Source organism: Pleurodeles waltl, chromosome 4_1 (assembly GCF_031143425.1).
Source record: "Pleurodeles waltl isolate 20211129_DDA chromosome 4_1, aPleWal1.hap1.20221129, whole genome shotgun sequence".
NCBI classification, from domain to species: Eukaryota; Metazoa; Chordata; class Amphibia; order Caudata; family Salamandridae; genus Pleurodeles; species Pleurodeles waltl.
This window is the reverse complement of record NC_090442.1, coordinates 767737543-767753920: the sequence shown is the minus strand read 5'-3', so window position 1 is coordinate 767753920 and position 16378 is coordinate 767737543. Positions and strand designations below refer to the sequence as shown.

Here is a 16378-nt window from a genome sequence, read left to right as displayed (position 1 = left end):
CCATCTCTGGTCGAGTCGATCTTGGAGAAAATGGACGCTTGACAGTGCAAGCTCCGGATCCAAGAGGGCACAAGAACGCCGTTGCCAGACTCATCCTGGACCTCCATACTGAGAACACATCTCCCAACACCTGAGGACCCTCCACTGGCTCCCAGTCAAGAAACAAATCACCTTCAAACTACTCACCCACACGTACAAGACCATACACAATGCAGGACCAGCCTACCTGAACCACCGCTTGTCCTTCCACACCCCCACTAGACCCCTCCGCCCGTCCAGATTGCCGTGGCCACCATCCCTCGCATCTGCAAAACCAGCGCCGGAGAACGATCCTTCACCTACATCGCAGCAAAGAGCTGGAACAACCTCCCCCTGCACCTCAGACAAAGCCCGTCGCTCACCATCTTCAGGAAGAACCTCAAGACGTGGCTCTTCAGATGAGGCCGCTACCCTCCCCCCAAGTGCCTTGAGACCCTCACTGGTGAGAAGCTGCGCTTTACAAAAACTGATTGATTGATTGATTGATTGGCAGGTCTGGTCATTGCCACTCCTTCCTCTCCTGTGCTCCCTAAAAGGAAACTCTCCTTTCAAGAGCCTTTGGATGTTCCTGTCCTTTCAAAAGCAAAATGAAGGACAAAGCTACTAGCCCCCCATGTAAGCCTTCTCCCTCACCCCCTCCTTCTTCACCTCCACTTCTCCCACCCTCTCTTCACCGTCACCTTCCTCCCTTCCACAATCCCCAAAATCACCTATACAAGAGAATTACTCTCTTCAGGGTTTCCACAACCATACTCTGGGGGCTTATGGGGTCCTCAAATAATACCAACCCTTGGCATGCTAATGACCAATGATCCTGACCTCTACCTCGCACGCCTCTCCCCACCAGACGACACTACCCCTTACCAACAGAAGGTCGGGAGAACAGCTGCGTTTCGCAATGTGGAGCAGCACAAAGATCCCATTGAGCAGGTTCCTGTTCGACACTCTTGCCTCCACTCAGAGGGAGACACAATACCTCCCCGTGCTCCCTTCCCTGGCATGCTTTGGCATACAGAAGACATAATTAAGAGGCCTGTCCATTCCTGGGTAATCACAGGTGGACAAAAACTACACGGCAGCCCCTTCTGACCTGCTCTACATCAGGGCACAGGTACCATCCAACTCCGTTGTGGCAACAACAACCCATAAATGGGCTAATAGTCTGGCCACTGGGGATTCTCCTCCCCTAGAAAAGGAGTGTAAGAGACTCAGTGCCGCTAGGTAAAGGGTGACGGCACAAGATGCAAACCACTGACGCATAGTCAACTCTCAAGCCTTTTTTGCCCGGTATGACCGGGCCCACTGGGATGAGACGGAGAAGCTGCTACAGTTCCTTCCTGAGGACCACCATAAGAGGGGACAACAGATTGTTTCTGAGGGTCAGACCATCTCCAACAACTCGATCAGGTGCGCCCTTGATGCCGCCGACACTGCAGCTTGCGGCATAAACACCAGCATCCTTTTAAGATGATATGCTTTGCTATGCTGCTCAGACTTTAATCCTGAGGCACAGCAGGCAGTCCTCAACATGCCCTTTGATAAAGAGCACCTGTTTGGGACACAGGTAGACATCACTTTAGAAAAGTTAAAAAAAGACACAGATACTGCCAAGGCCCTGGGTGCCCTTCAGACTAACACACAAAGAGGCTTCTTTCATCGCCCTGGGTTCAGGGGATCATATAAGTCCTCAACGACAGAGGCATCTGTCTAACACCCTAGGCACCTTCAGTCCACCTGTACCAGAGGATACTATAGAGGCTCTTGCAGAGGGTCCAACACAAAGAGAGGGGAAAAAGCACCGCCACACATAGTTCCTCCTCTAGAACCAAGCAGTGACTATCTCCACTTTCCCCTGATCCTCCCACACCTGCCAGGGGAAGAATACAACAGTTCTGCACCACCTGGGACACCAATACCATGGACCAATGGGCCCTTGCCATAATCACACATGGCAACTGTCTAGAGCTCATCATAACCTCTCACAATATTCACCCTCACCCTCACAGGCTACCTCAGGAACAAGAGGTAAAGGCCCTTCTCAAAGGGGCCATAGAGCCTGTTCCCCCACAATATAAATTTTTAGGAGTATATTCCGTACACTTCCTGATTCTCAAAAGGGACAGCTCTCTAAGACCAATACTGAACCTCAGGCCTGTGAAAAAATACATTCTTTCAGAGCACTTCCACATGGTCACCCTTCAGGGTGTCATCCAGCTTTTAGAGCAAGGTGACTTTAAGACAGTTTTAGATCTAAAGGATGTTTATTTTCACCTACCAATTCACCTTGCACATTGAAAATATTTAAGATTCGTCGTTGCAGGCAATTATTACCAGTTCAAGGTTCTTCTCTTTGGAGTCACTACTGCTCCCAAGGTATTAAAAAAATGCTTGGCCATAGTCGCAGCACATCTGAGATGGCAAAATGTTCATGTCTTTCCCTACCTCGATGACTGGCACATCGAAGCCAGCACATTACGCCAGTGCCAACACCACAGTCAGTTGACAGTGGATCTTCTTCACAATTTGGGCTTCACTCTCAACATACCCAAATCTCACCTTCAGCCTGTGCATGTTCAACCTTACTTAGGGGCCATTCTGAACGCAGAATTAGGGTTGGCGTGTCCCAACCCAGCTTGTGTCCAGAGTTTCAAGACCCTTCTCCCTCAGTTTCAGGAGAACCATTCCTACACAGTCAGGAACATTATTCGCCTTTTGGTCTCTTGCATCTCCATAGTTACTCATGCCAGACTTCATATGCATCCCCTTCAGCAATGCCTGTCTCGCCAGTGGTCTCAGTCACATGATCACCTGGAAGATCTAGTGTGGTTAGACCACCAGACTCACCGTTTTTTGTAATGGTGGAACACCAAAAACATTCTGAAACACCAGCCTTTTCTACACCCTGTGCCTCAAGTCGCATAGACCACAGATGCAACATAAACGGTTGGGATGCTTACCTTCAAGACCTGACAGTGCAAGGTCTCTGGGATCCCAAACACCAGTCCCTACACATCAACTATCTTCAGCTTCAGGCTGTATTCATTGCACTGAAAGCCTTCACCACACCTGTCTCACAAGGTTGTCTTAGTCCACATGGACAACATGACAACCATGTATTATTTACAGAAACGGGGGGTTGGGGGCACATGGTCTTCTCAACTCTCACCACTCTCTCAGATCATAAGGAGGTGGGCTTCTCACCACCACATTCACCTGTTGGCGGAGAATCTGCCCAGAACAGACAACAATTTTGCAGACCTACTCAGCGGGTTAGAGAAACAAATCCACGAGTAGGACCTTCACCCACAAGTCCTTCACTCATACTTCAGAAGGTGGGGGACTCCATACATAGACTTTTTCGCCACAGCAGAAAATGCAAAATGCCCACACTTTGCCTCCGGGTATGCACACCCTCTATCCAAGGGAAACGCTTGTTGGATGAGTTGGTCAGGGATATATGCCTATCCTTTTCCACCTCTCCCTCTCATTCCCTTTCTGATTCGGAGGATCAGGCAAACATCTCTCACCATGAGTCTTGTGGCTCCCGCTTGGGCAGGCCAGCCCTGGTTCACTACACTTCTGGATCTCTCAGTAGTTCCACACGAGAAGCTCCCCAAAAGGCTGGACCTTCTCACTCAAAATCAAGCATAAATCATGCATCCAAACCCCAAATCACTCAACCTTGCGATGTGGCTCCTGAGGTTTGACCTGTAGAGTGCATGAGCATTATCAAGGAAGCCCATAGACCTACTACTAGAGCCTGTTATGCTGCAAAATGGAAACTTTTGCTATTGCCAACCCAAAGGCATCGACCCCATGAAAGTCATGGTACAAGAAATTGTCTGCTATTAGCTCCACTTTCAGAAAGCAAATAAAGCCATACGACTACATCTCACAGCTATAGCTGCATATGTACAGAACAGACATCGTTTCCCTGTTCAAGATCCCAGGTATTAAGGTTTTCATAGAAGGCCTTAACCATGTAATTCCACCTAGGGTCCCCATTATCCCATCGTGGAACATTCACATTGTGCTCACCAGACTCATAGATCTCCCATTTGAACCACTCCATTCATGTCCACTTCAATCCCTCTCATGGAAGGTGGCTTTCTTAGTCAGCATTACTTCACTCAGGTGTGTTAGTGAGCTCCAGGCACTAACCTTGGAAGAGCCTTTCTTCCAAATTCATAGGGATAAAGTAGTTCTTTGCACTAATCCCAAATTTCTCCCTGAGGTGGTTTCTCAGTTTCACCTTAACCAGTCCATTGAGCTGCTCGTCTTCTTCCTGCAACCAGACTCTGTTGCAGAAAGATGCTAGATGCATCACATGCTAGATGTCAAAAGAGCACTCATGTTCTATATTGCCAGAACTAAAGAGTTTAAGATTACCAAACAACTCTTTGTAGCTTTTTAACCACCTCACAAAGGCAACCCATTATCCAAATGAGGCATAGCAAAATGGGTAGCCAAATGAATACAGACTTGCTATATTATGGCCAAGAGACATTTACCTGTTTCTCCCAGAGCTCACTCTAATAGAAATAAGGGTGTTACTATGGCTTTCCTTGGTAACATTCCCATAGCTGACATTTGTAAGGCAGCTACCTGGTCTGCACCACCTACTTTCACAAAACACTACTGTGTGGATGTTTTTGAACGCCAACAAGCCAACATAGGTCATGCAGTGCTATGTACACTTTTTCAGTCAACGGCAACTCCTACAGGCTATCTACTACCTTATGGCTGGGCTGCCTTACAGTCTATGCAGAGCATGTGTACCTACAGCTACACATGCCATTGAACGGATTATGTTACTTACTCTGTAAGCATCTGTTCGTGGCATGTAGTGTTGTAGATTCACATGCACCCTCACTCCTCCCCGGACACCTTTGACTACTGCAGTTACTCTATCTTTGTACATACTTGTACATATGTATTTATACTTTGCATGGACATCTTTTCCCCTACAATTTCCTTCCTTCCACGACTTTCTCACCCACCTGTGGGAAAATAATCTAACAAAGGAGTTGATGCCCATGTGCAATATCACAGAGAGGAGGAGTCACTCGATCTTGTGACTCGAAACACCTCTTCGGAAAAAAAACGACCTGCATGACTCTGTACCCAATGCTAGATTGCAGGAGTATGCAGAGGATGTGAATCTAAAGCACTACCTGCCACGAACAGATGCTTACAGGGTAAGTAACATAATCTTTCTCAAGCATATTCAGCAAAGGATAAGAAGAATAAGAAAACATGAAAACAAGAACATTTCTGTCCATTCTTTTTTCCCACTCTTTGCTGTTGCTCTTTTCCTTCTCTTTCGTTTTCACTTTTTTTCTCTCTTTTTAATTTCTCTGTTTCTATCTGCATCTCCCTTTCACTTTCTTTCTTCACCTCCACTGAGTACTCATCCTCACCACCTGCCACGAAGCGAAGTAATTACTGGAAGACCCAGTCTCCCAGTGATAATATAATTCAGGTGACGTTGGTCGTAGGAGACTCTAGAATGGCTGAAGTTCCCAGAGTCTTCATTGGCATCTCCCCGACTAATGTTTTGTGTAGTTTGGCCACTAGGTGTAAAACCTTGCTCCTTGTTCTCCTTCCCTCATTGCAAACTCTGCAACCAATAGAATCCTGCACCCTTGCTGCGGACAGTGCCTGTTGGTCCATAGAGGGGACAAATGTGCCTGATGTTGCATAATGGTGTCTGGGGTGTATAGGGTGTGCTTGTGCATAGCGGTGGCCTCTCTAAGCCTTGCTCATACAATTATGGGTGAGTTTGTGTGTGGTACCTGGTTTCCTCCCTGAGATCTCGATCATGAGTGTTTACTGATCAATGTGAGTACCTCAGATTAGGCAACAGTCCTTCCATTTGTGGAGTTGTGGAGTTCCTGGGTTACCACTGGTATCTCAGAACAATGGCAGTTGTACCCTTTGACCTCCTAAGGATGTTTCACTCCCTGGCATTATGTGCAAATATAAACTAATTTATCACTAGGCACCTTTCTAAGATGCAGTTTTACAGCTCCATCTTTTTTGGTTTAAAATGCATCATAATCTAATGTCTTAAAAAGAGGCAAAAACCTATTTTTCTCTGATACCAACAAAGCCATATCTTGAAAAACAATTAGGAAAATGGTAAGAATTCCAATTCTAATTGCAACCTACGACAAGCAATGGCAAAGCCAACTGGTCTCGTATTTTAAAGATGAGTGGTGAGCTTTTGGCTTTTTTCCACTGATTTATTCCACTGACAGAGGCAAATTCACCTGACCAATTCTGTTAAATTGTCGCTGATATTGAAAATACAAGAAGCGTGATGATGTATAAAAACAAATGTGTCAACATGCATGTGTGAATATACGTCCTGATGCTAAGGCAGCCCAAAGTGATGAGGTATACTTGGGCATGTGTCGCCGTGCATCTGCTCGCATACATGAAAACACAGTGACCATTGTGTTTGTTGTTTAGTTTACCATTCCAATGTGGTGAACACCCATCACAGAGCAGTAAATTAAAACACATAAAGCACCCAAAATCGCATTTACCGAAATGTGTGGCCCATGAGTAAATGGCAGCTGCTGGGCCCTCCTAAGTTAGAGGATGTTGAACAGTTTCTGCCCTGAAAAGGCCAAAGTTCTCTTTTAGGAACCAAGGGACTCCAGAAGTGAATAAATATGTAATTACGCCTTCCTCTTCCCAGGTGAGATTCCCCAGGGGATCCTCCAGTGAGGAATACACATTGAGAGTCCAAGGGTGCTTTGAACCATTAATGTGAGCTTCTCGAGTTATTCAAATAAGCTGCCTTCCTCTCTTACCAGTCTTTATGTAGATGATTATACTCTCCTCTGCCATTGATTAATAGAAATCAATAGCTATTGATTATTAGAAATAGTATTAGAAAAGGGGCTTACTTCATCCATATTTGAGCCAGATGTAAGCACGCCCTCACCCAGTGAGTAATGTGGGGAGGTAGGATTTCAGCACACCATTTATAGGGATGTATGTGTGCATTGGCTGGTAGGGTCCTGCGTGCAGGGGACTCTGTATCCTTGGGTCCATGTGTCACAATGCACTGGGTGCTTGTGCCTCCCTGATCATGGGTGAATGTGCCTTTGTGAGCCTGAGTGAAGGAGGTGCTGTGAGCTTGGGTAGAGGTGACTCCTTAAGCCTGGGTATATGTGCCTCTATGAGCTTGTCTGCAAATGCTTCTGCAAGCCTGGGTGTGGATATGCATTACCTATATGTAGGCCCAGTGTACAAATGTTTGTTTGTGGGTGTGAGCACGCATTTTGTGAGTCCTGGTTTGTAGGTGAAAGGATGAATCACTGTGCATTCAAAGGTTTGGCTTTGGCGGTGCGCCACAGGTATGCACATGCGGTGATGTTGCTGTGTCTGCCACTCCATGCTTCCCCTTACTCACACTTCCATCTCCTTGTTTCTTCTAACCTCCTGTAGCTCTTCCTGTGCCACCACCTTCCACTGTCCCTCCTATTCAGATAATTCCTCAGGCCATCCGCACCCCGCCAGCCGACCGGGGCAAGAACGTCCCACCCCAGCCTCCACCCAAGCCGCGCAAAGCAAGTTAGTATGGGCTGCAGTGCAGGCTGCCGGCCTGTGCCTGCCATCATCGAAGACATTCTTTGAAACTGTGGTGCTTCCGGCTGCGGCCTGCTGATTGTCGTGTCTCTTCGTTTTCTTGCTTGTTTGTGACTTAATGCCCATTCGTCCACGACCCTGATTTCCCTAGTCTGTTTCAGTATGTTCTCCCTTTACCTTAAATAAATGTGGATACCTGTGACTGAGCTACTGTCACCAAGCCAGAGTCCCCTCATGACAGCTGTGACTCGCGCTAGGAGGGCTTAGTATCACCTCCTTAGGAGTGTCAGCAGGAGAGAAAAAGACAGTCACACAAAAAGACACACAAACACGTATGGAGACATATACAGGTGCACAAATGGGCACCCAAACTGGGACAGGCAGTGAGTAGCTGCCTGCCTTTGTAGAGTCCCCTCTGGGGTGGCAGGTTGATTAACACTGATGTCAGCCAATCTCCACTGTTCTTTACTCTTGACTGCCAGTACCTCTCTGGCATAGCATGACTTCATGGCTGCTGTGAATCACTCTGGATTACCAACTGTCATTCTTTTAGGAGCAGTAGTTGTAGTGAGAGTTGGACAGATTACTTTACTCATTGGGACTTTGTCGCTCCTGGGTGGACTACATATAGTTTATGCACTGGTGTCTCCACTGGGTTGGGCCTCTGTGGCATAACATAATATAACACCCCCGCTCGACCATACACCATTTACACTTGGATTTAATCCTAATAATTATTATTACTAGGCCTGACCATCCCTCTAGAAGAATCACAATAACCAATAAATAAAATGTATATTTTTTATTTCATGTACATATTGCTCATTTTATTATATTCAAAAAAATTAATTTTCTTTTTGTATATCAATATTCAGCTTAATTGCATATATTCATGTTCACAACAATAAAACATATATAAGTTTCAGAAATCTATATAATGTTTCAACAAATCTTATCTTTGCATAAAAACCTCATTAAACACACTCAAATGTTTTTTCCCTTCCATACCAATAAAACTCACTCCATATCCAATCCACTCATACACTCCCACATACATACCCATTCACTTTAATTCACCCATTTTAATCTCCAGTCACATATAGCATGTGCTTACCAAAGAGCACAATGGAAGGTGATCCCCAATGTTCTGCTGTTGGTCTGCGACAGACCGCAGTCTTCAATTTGTTGGGCCTCTGTGGCTTCTTGGTCACTTCATCTAGTACTTAACTCACTTGCTCTAAATACCTCTAGTGGGTCTCGGACTTTGTCGCTTCTGGTTTGGCTACATATATCATATTTACTGATTGCTTTGCAGTGCCTTCAGTGGGACTGAGGCTCTGACATGTCTGAGTAAACTCCCTATATACTCTAGTCTTACGTTTGGCAACTGAAACATCTCTTGGATTGAAGACGGAAATAATGGCTGGTCGTGTGTGTGGATTCCATGCTGTTTACTCACTGGGAACTCAAAAGTGTTTCCAGTGTTGGACCTCACCTGCTTCTGGGTCGACTCTATTTATTGTAAGTTATTCACTGGTTTATTTACACTGCCTCTCGCAATTTGGCCTTTCTCAATCAATCAATCAACCAATCAATCAATCAGGGATTTGTAAAGCACACTACTCACCTGTGAGGGTCTCAAGACGCTGAGGAGGGGAGGGGGCATAGGTGAGGGGGTGCTGCTACTGCTCGAACAGTCAGGTCTTGAGAAGTTCTTGCTCCTTGGTTGACTCTATGTATGTAGTTTTCTCACCAGCTGCTTATCACTGTTTCCTTGGTCAAAAGTACCATTATGTCTGTGTGGTCTACATATAGTATGTACAGTTGGATCCACTGAACCACGTATGAACATGAGGCTGAGAACAAAAAACAAATTGGACTACTTTGTGACCCCATCAGGGTTATGAATTGATATAAGGTTACAATACAGTACAGTCCCTTTGTGCCATATCTGATAGAGTATGAATGGCAGTGCATTAAATCCAATAACCTGCTGCTCAGTGTAAAAACAAAACAAAAGGAACAGCTAATTGAGTCGCAAAAGCTTCCTTAACTTCAGATGTTGAGATACGAAAATATGTTGCCAGGATTCCACTCTACCTTATACGTCTTTTATAACAATTGCTTTAAATTCAGATGAGGCAGGCCACCACCACGTCTTTGCCATTAAAACCTCATAAAACATTGAATGCATAGAAGGAACAAACAGAGATTGGATGCTTGTAGAATCCAAGTGCAAGCAACCACCCTGTGTGAAAGGGGATAAACAGGGTCACGTTTACTTCTATTTTCTTGTGCAGAGAAACATAAGGGGAAAATATAAAATATAGTTCATGCCGAATCACTGACTTGTATAGCATACAACGTGTATATGTCAGTGATGTCATGTTCCATTCATTGTCATCTTTAGATGGTGGTGTCCACAGGTGTAATGTCCACATGCATAGAGTCTAAATGTGGTATTGTCTGTAGGGGCTGTCAGCAGCAGGGTCATCTTTGCTCTACAATTTGATGCTAGTCGGTGCCATGGGCCCTGTGAATAACAAAATGTACACTCAGATGAGATGACTTGAACTCTTAGCAATTGAGGGGTAGAGCATGCCCCCATGTGGTGTTTACTGCTTTCCCTTTCTGAAATAGAAAAGGTATTTACGATAGGCAGGCTTCTGTTCCCGAGTATTGGACTGCTGAGGCCTGTTGGTATTGTACAAGTAAATTGGAAGATATGGGGAACTCTTTCTGAGAATTAGAAGTTACACTTTAAGTAACAAATTAGATACACACTTAGAACTCAAGGGGCTGTCCCGGTATAGCCATCTGCCTATAGCAGGTAGCAGGAGAACAGCTGTATATCGGGGCATCGGTGAATGGGATTTTCAAGGCACGACTAGAGCTTACGGTTGCTGGAGCACAGCTGTAAACCATGGCTCTGGTTCAAATTGAATGCCATGGGACAGTGGAAACCACTGCTGGTCAGAGAAGAGCTGTGTATCAGAGCATTGGGTGAATGTGATTTTTATGGTAAATCCACACCCTTTGATACTTTGAGGACTCAACTTGAACGGGGTGCCTAAGACACAGCTACAGCATGCCACAGCTGGGGGAGAGCTTTGTTTTTTGGGAACCTGGTGTGTTTAGAATCACTGTGGTGCAACTATGGCAGTCAAAGGAGGCCCACATGTCAGGGGGCTTTTATCTGAACTAAAAGGGCACAGAAGTGTGTGGCTGCTCTCTGATCTCCATCTATGTACTGCACATGGCTTCTCCCTAAACTCAGCTGAGAGTCAGGCTTCAGCAAGGCTGCTTTCCAATGTCCTGATCAAAATGTGTCTCCTGTCTGACAGCAGACAAACTCTGATCTGAGCTGGGGATCAGAGCGCATCCCACAGTCTGCCGGAGAGCGGACACACTGACCTGAGCTGGCGATCAGAGAGCACACACCCGACCTGAGCTGGCGATCAGAGAGCACACACCCGACATATGCTGGAGATCAGAGAGCACCCACCCGACATGAGCTGGAAATCAGAGAGCACCCACCCGACATGAGCTGGAAATCAGAGAGCACACACCCGACATATGCTTGAGATCCGAGCTCTGTTACACACAGAGCCAGGAATCCTAGAGCAGCCGCACGTTGACATCAGACACACTCTGATCTGAGCTGGGGATCAATGTGCGGCAGCTCATTGATTTTCGGCTCTGTGTGTAACTGAGCTCTGATCTCCAGCTCATGTCGTGTGTGCTCCCTGATCTCTAGCTCAGGCCAGTGTGTGACTGCTCTCTGATCTCCGGCAGGGTTGGGGCTGCTCTCTGATCTCCGGCAGGGTGGGGGCTGCTGTCTGATCTCCAGCTAAGAGCTGTGTGTGGCAGGTCTCTGATCTCCAGCTCAGAGCAGTGAAGGCTGCTCTCTGATCTCCGGCAGGGTTGGGGCTGCTGTCTGATCTCCAGCTCAGATCTGTGTGTGGCTGGTCTCTGATCTCCAGCTCAGAGCAGTGAAGGCTGCTCTCTGATCGCCGGCAGAGTGTGGGCTGCTCTCTGATCTCGAGCTCCAGCCTGCGCGTGGCTTCTCTAAACTGAGCTCAGAGTCAGGCCTGCGTGTGTCTGCTCTCCGGCTCGGGTCAGATCTGCTAAGTGCACTGTTTAAAAACACGTTCCACCCCATTGCCCCAGAGGGAAGTGATGTGGTCAGGCTGTGTATTTTAAGCAGAGCTCCTCAGACAATACGATGCAGCTGTGCTTGACTTTTGAGCTCAGGAATGCGTCCTTCGGGGTCTCTCCTAAACTGAGCAGCCAAGAATTGATGTATTTAATATTATACTCTTTTCACAAGTATTCATTGCCAAAGGGCTCTTGCCAGGCTCCAAAAGGGAGCACGTCTGTCCCATTTTAGAAAAGAGTCCAGAATGTGTGATGATGTTTGCTTGGGTTTTGAAGCATACTGTGACATCATTCACCAGATGACCCTTTTGAACAAATATACCAGAGATAAAAATGCTTCCGATTAAACCGGCCCATCCCATTGATGTATGAAAAAGGAACATATTCAGTGCATAAATATACTTGAGACGTATAATGGTAACCACATAACTATGCATTTTGTCAACATTTCCAATAAGTAAAACGGCATTAAAACAAAGAAATAAAGAAACACCAAATGAAGCATATTCTTGACTCCTCTGTAAATCTTATATTGTGTGATCTAAGAATTGTGCGTAAAAATACACTTGAGGGAACCAGAGACCAAGGAAAAATCCTGTCTATTGGCCCGTCTCATGCACTTCTGTAAAAGGGTGTGTTCAGGGCAGGATCATCCTTACTCCAGTCCAGTGAAAGTGGTCTACTACTTTGGTCAGACTGTCCCTCCTTCGATGTAGGCGAGGGTGCATATATAGCACTTTGTGCAAGAGAATACACTTGCATGTCAGAAACACTCTAAACATAAATGCAACATCCACCAGTGGACTTACCACAGAGGAAGATATGTTAAAACACCAGGTATTGGGTGAATTCACATGCATGCACTGATGAAGAGTAGGATGTGAACAAAATTAAACAGGCTGCTAATACATGCATAGAACCACAGGTGGAAGCAGAACAATGAATAATCAGGTATATTTTAATGTTTGAGTACTACCATAGCAACTGCTGAGAGATTCACTAGGAAGAAGTCTCCTTTCATCAAACACAGAAGCCCATAGTCACTGATTGTTAATGCCATGTATGTTTTGAGAAAGCAAGTAGGACGCCGGGTGGTTCACCGTTGCACGTCTGTGGAAAGTGAGCCGTACTTGACGTTTAGTGTGCTCTTGTAGTACAAAGAGGTCTGTGCTTGATCTTTGCGCATGTGCATTTGGCCTTCTGCGCATGTTTAAGGGGAGATACACCTTGAATTTTGATCTCAAGGATATTTAACATCCTGTGAGATATATCTGGAGACATGCAAAGACAAACTTTCCAGTGCTCAAAGAAAGAAAGTTGTCAGTCTGCGTATGTCTCCTGGGATTTTTACAGGTACTGATCATGCATGAACACGGACTGATAACGGCTCCTGGTGTTTCGTCTAATCAACCAGTGAGCTGCCTTCAGTTCTGCCACTAGTGCAAGCCTAAGGTCACTAGTTTCTATTAGTGTAAGCATGCATGTGTGTGTGTGTGCGTACAAGCATGCGTCTGATCAGCAAGTACTCTTTTATATGGTATTGATCAGGCTGTCAATAGTTCAGAGTACATGCATGATCTCTGTACCAGGCCATTCTCTGTTGTTCAGTGCGGGGTTAATCCCAGATTTATCATGAGTGTTGTGTCGGTGTCATCTCAATAATTAGGTCAGCTGTCGTTGGGCCTGACAATGTGTTAGGATGACTGATGTAATCACAAGGTCTATCACTAATGAGAGCTGTCAACACCAGGCTCCTCTCCAGTGTTACATTTCTGATTTCATTATGAGTGGCTACTAGTGTTGGGAATTTGTTGTGATCATCAGTCAAGTCACAAAGGCCGCACGTTTGGTGCCATCATAGTCAGCCACTAGTGCTGGGTGTCTTGGTGTCATCACCAGACTTTTCACTAGTGTTAGGGACGGGTCTTATTCCATCCCCAGGACTTTCCCTAGTGGTGGGGATCTGCTGTCCCTACCAGGCCAGTCTCTGATGTTAGATGTTTAGTTTCACCATGAACCCCTTCACTAGTATTGGTTATCTGGTGGCATCCGGCTGTCACTACTCTTGTGTGCCTAGGGCCATCATCAGTCCTGTCATTATTGTTGTGGGTCTAATGCTCTCCTCAAATCCATCACTTGTACAGGGTTCATTTTATCAGGATGATTTTCCCTAGTATAGTGTATGTGGTGTCATCAACAGTTTCATCACAAAGTCTGTGACAATTATTTAGCCCATACTTCTATCATATTCCCTGTCACTGGTAATGTGTTCAATGTCTTCAGCTGCATACCTATTCCCCTTTCTTTCAGTTATGTTGGGCTCTTCTTGTCATCACATTGCCAGTCACTGATGCCCTTCAGCTCTAGATTTATCTCCAGGTTTCCCACTGGTATTATGTGTATGATGTGAATGCATTGTCAGTCAGTTCTAACTCTACTTTTTCACTAGAGTCAGGTGCTTGAAATCCTCACCTGACAATCACTGGGGCTGTGTGTGGTGCTTCAAATTTAGATCTGCTCTTAAGTCTCTTACTTGGGTTGGGTGCATAATGTCATCCTAACGCACCTATTCTCACATTACTCACTTGGGTTGTGTGCTATGTCTTCGGTTATAGATCTATTGTCAGGTCTCTCGTTGGTGTTGGGTGCGTCATGTGAATACATTGTTAGATGTGGGTGCTGTGTTTTCAGCTGTAGTTCAATCCCCAGGTCTGCCACTGGTTTCTTGTGTGGTGATTTCAGCTATAGATGGATCCAAAGGCTTGCCTTTGATTTTGGGTGCATGACACAATACACTATGAGCCACAGATGCTGCATGTGTTGTCCTCATCTATGGATCTGTCCCCTGGGCTCCGGCAGGTGATTGATCCATAACATCATCATACTGGCAGTCTCTGGGGTTACTTGTGATGTCTTTAAGATAGACTTAACACCAGGCCTCTCGCTGGTGTTAAGAGCATGTTACTGCCCATCATGTCTTCATGGTTGAGGTTGGTTATATTCTACTGCGATCTTTTGTTTTAAGAAAGCCATGCTAAACGTTTTTTCTTTCCATCTGCCCTACAGCTTGCAATCCCAATGCTTGTCGTGCTTCTGGTCGTGGTATTCAGCCCAAGGGAGTAAGGATGAAAGAAGTAGCTGATTTCAAAGTCTACACTAAGGGAGCGGGCAGCGGCGAGCTGAAAGTCTCCGTCAAAGGGCCAAGTAAGTTTGGGTTAGAACTGCTGACATGTGCAGGACAATGAGGAGGGACACATTCAGGTTCACAACATGCTGTCCACCTCCATGTATGCATCTGTACTAGGAAGGAAAAATAGTCTGGTCCCAGGGGGAGAAACTGCCCTCCACCTGAAGAGTGTGGCAAATTATCTGACCTCAGGTGCACCATCAGCTGCTATTGGATGCATCACTCTATATCGGATGTGAAGCATCTGTCCTCTCTGAAAACATCATACAGGACCATCAAGATGTTTTATTAAGCCTTGCTCTTTAGCATGAGCGTGCCATCATTCTGCCTGAGTAACTTTCACTTGTTAAATTCCTTACCACAGGGTCACTGCTTCTTGGTACTGATACCTTAGCTAGTACCTGGCATTGCATATACTTTTCATAAAACTGTACCCACTAATACTCGCCCAAATATGCCATTAAACCAGTTCAATGTGGACAATGTTTACACCTGGAAATGGACATGAGCCTTGAATCAGTCTGTTCTTGGCTAAGAAAAATATCCCCCCCCTACCAATCGACTTATTCAGTGTTCGAAACCAAACCTGTTGTCCATTGAGCGTTTCCTTTCTGATTACAGCCTGATTATCTGATATCAGTGTCCTTTCTCTTTTAGAAGGCATAGAGGAGCCAGTAAAAATCCGTGAACTTGGGGACGGCGTGTACGAGTGTGACTACTACCCTGTTGTTGCTGGAAAATACGTGGTCACCATCACCTGGGGTGGACATCCCATACCAAGAAGGTAAATTCCTCTTTGGTGGCCTTCATCCAACCATATAATAAAGATGATGGAAGGGAACTCTTGATGCAGTGTATTTGACTTCAGGTTTGCAAGATATATTGCCTTGTTCAATATCTGGTGGCTCATGCTTGATTAATACACATCAAAGCCTTGTACAAAGCTGCGTAGAAAACCAATATTTGCATGCTCCTTATAGGTAAGTTTTCATTTTTTTGGAATGCAATCATGGTTTTATTGATACACTGGTATATATTCTGAGTACACAACTAAAACAAAGATAAGGAAAATATGAAACGTTCGTGTAGCTGATTAGATGAGTGTAGCAGATCCCTGTCCCCCGTGTCTAAATTGCCTTTTTGGGAAAGTCCTGTAGCTTGCAACAGTTGAACTGGGCTGAGCTGAAGTGGACTGAGCTTATAGGCAGGTAGAGTGATGTTTGAAACTGAACTTTCAATGCCACACGTTTGAGTTGGCTCAAAGCATTCCATGATTTGCTTATGGCAGTAGAGTCAGCCTTGAATCACACAACAGAACAGGCTTGAGAATAGAAATAATTTTTCTTTATAGCAATGCCCACCGAGTAGCTCAAGACTGGACGTGTATCCAGT

At 45.5% G+C, this 16378-nt stretch overlaps 1 protein-coding gene across 6 annotated transcripts in view; it reads left to right on the top strand.

Moving 5' to 3' along the window:
* FLNC (filamin C) overlaps nt 1-16378 on the top strand; it is a 183230-nt gene that overhangs the window by 90426 nt on the left and 76426 nt on the right. For 3 of the 6 annotated variants that reach the window (XM_069229396.1, XM_069229399.1, XM_069229395.1), the window contains exons 9-11: nt 7501-7626; nt 14866-15003; nt 15644-15770. In XM_069229396.1, the coding sequence (XP_069085497.1) occupies nt 7501-7626; nt 14866-15003; nt 15644-15770 (391 nt within the window). The remainder of the gene's footprint in view (nt 1-7500; nt 7627-14865; nt 15004-15643; nt 15771-16378) is intronic. The other 3 variants (XM_069229398.1, XM_069229400.1, XM_069229397.1) reach the window with 1 other exon arrangement.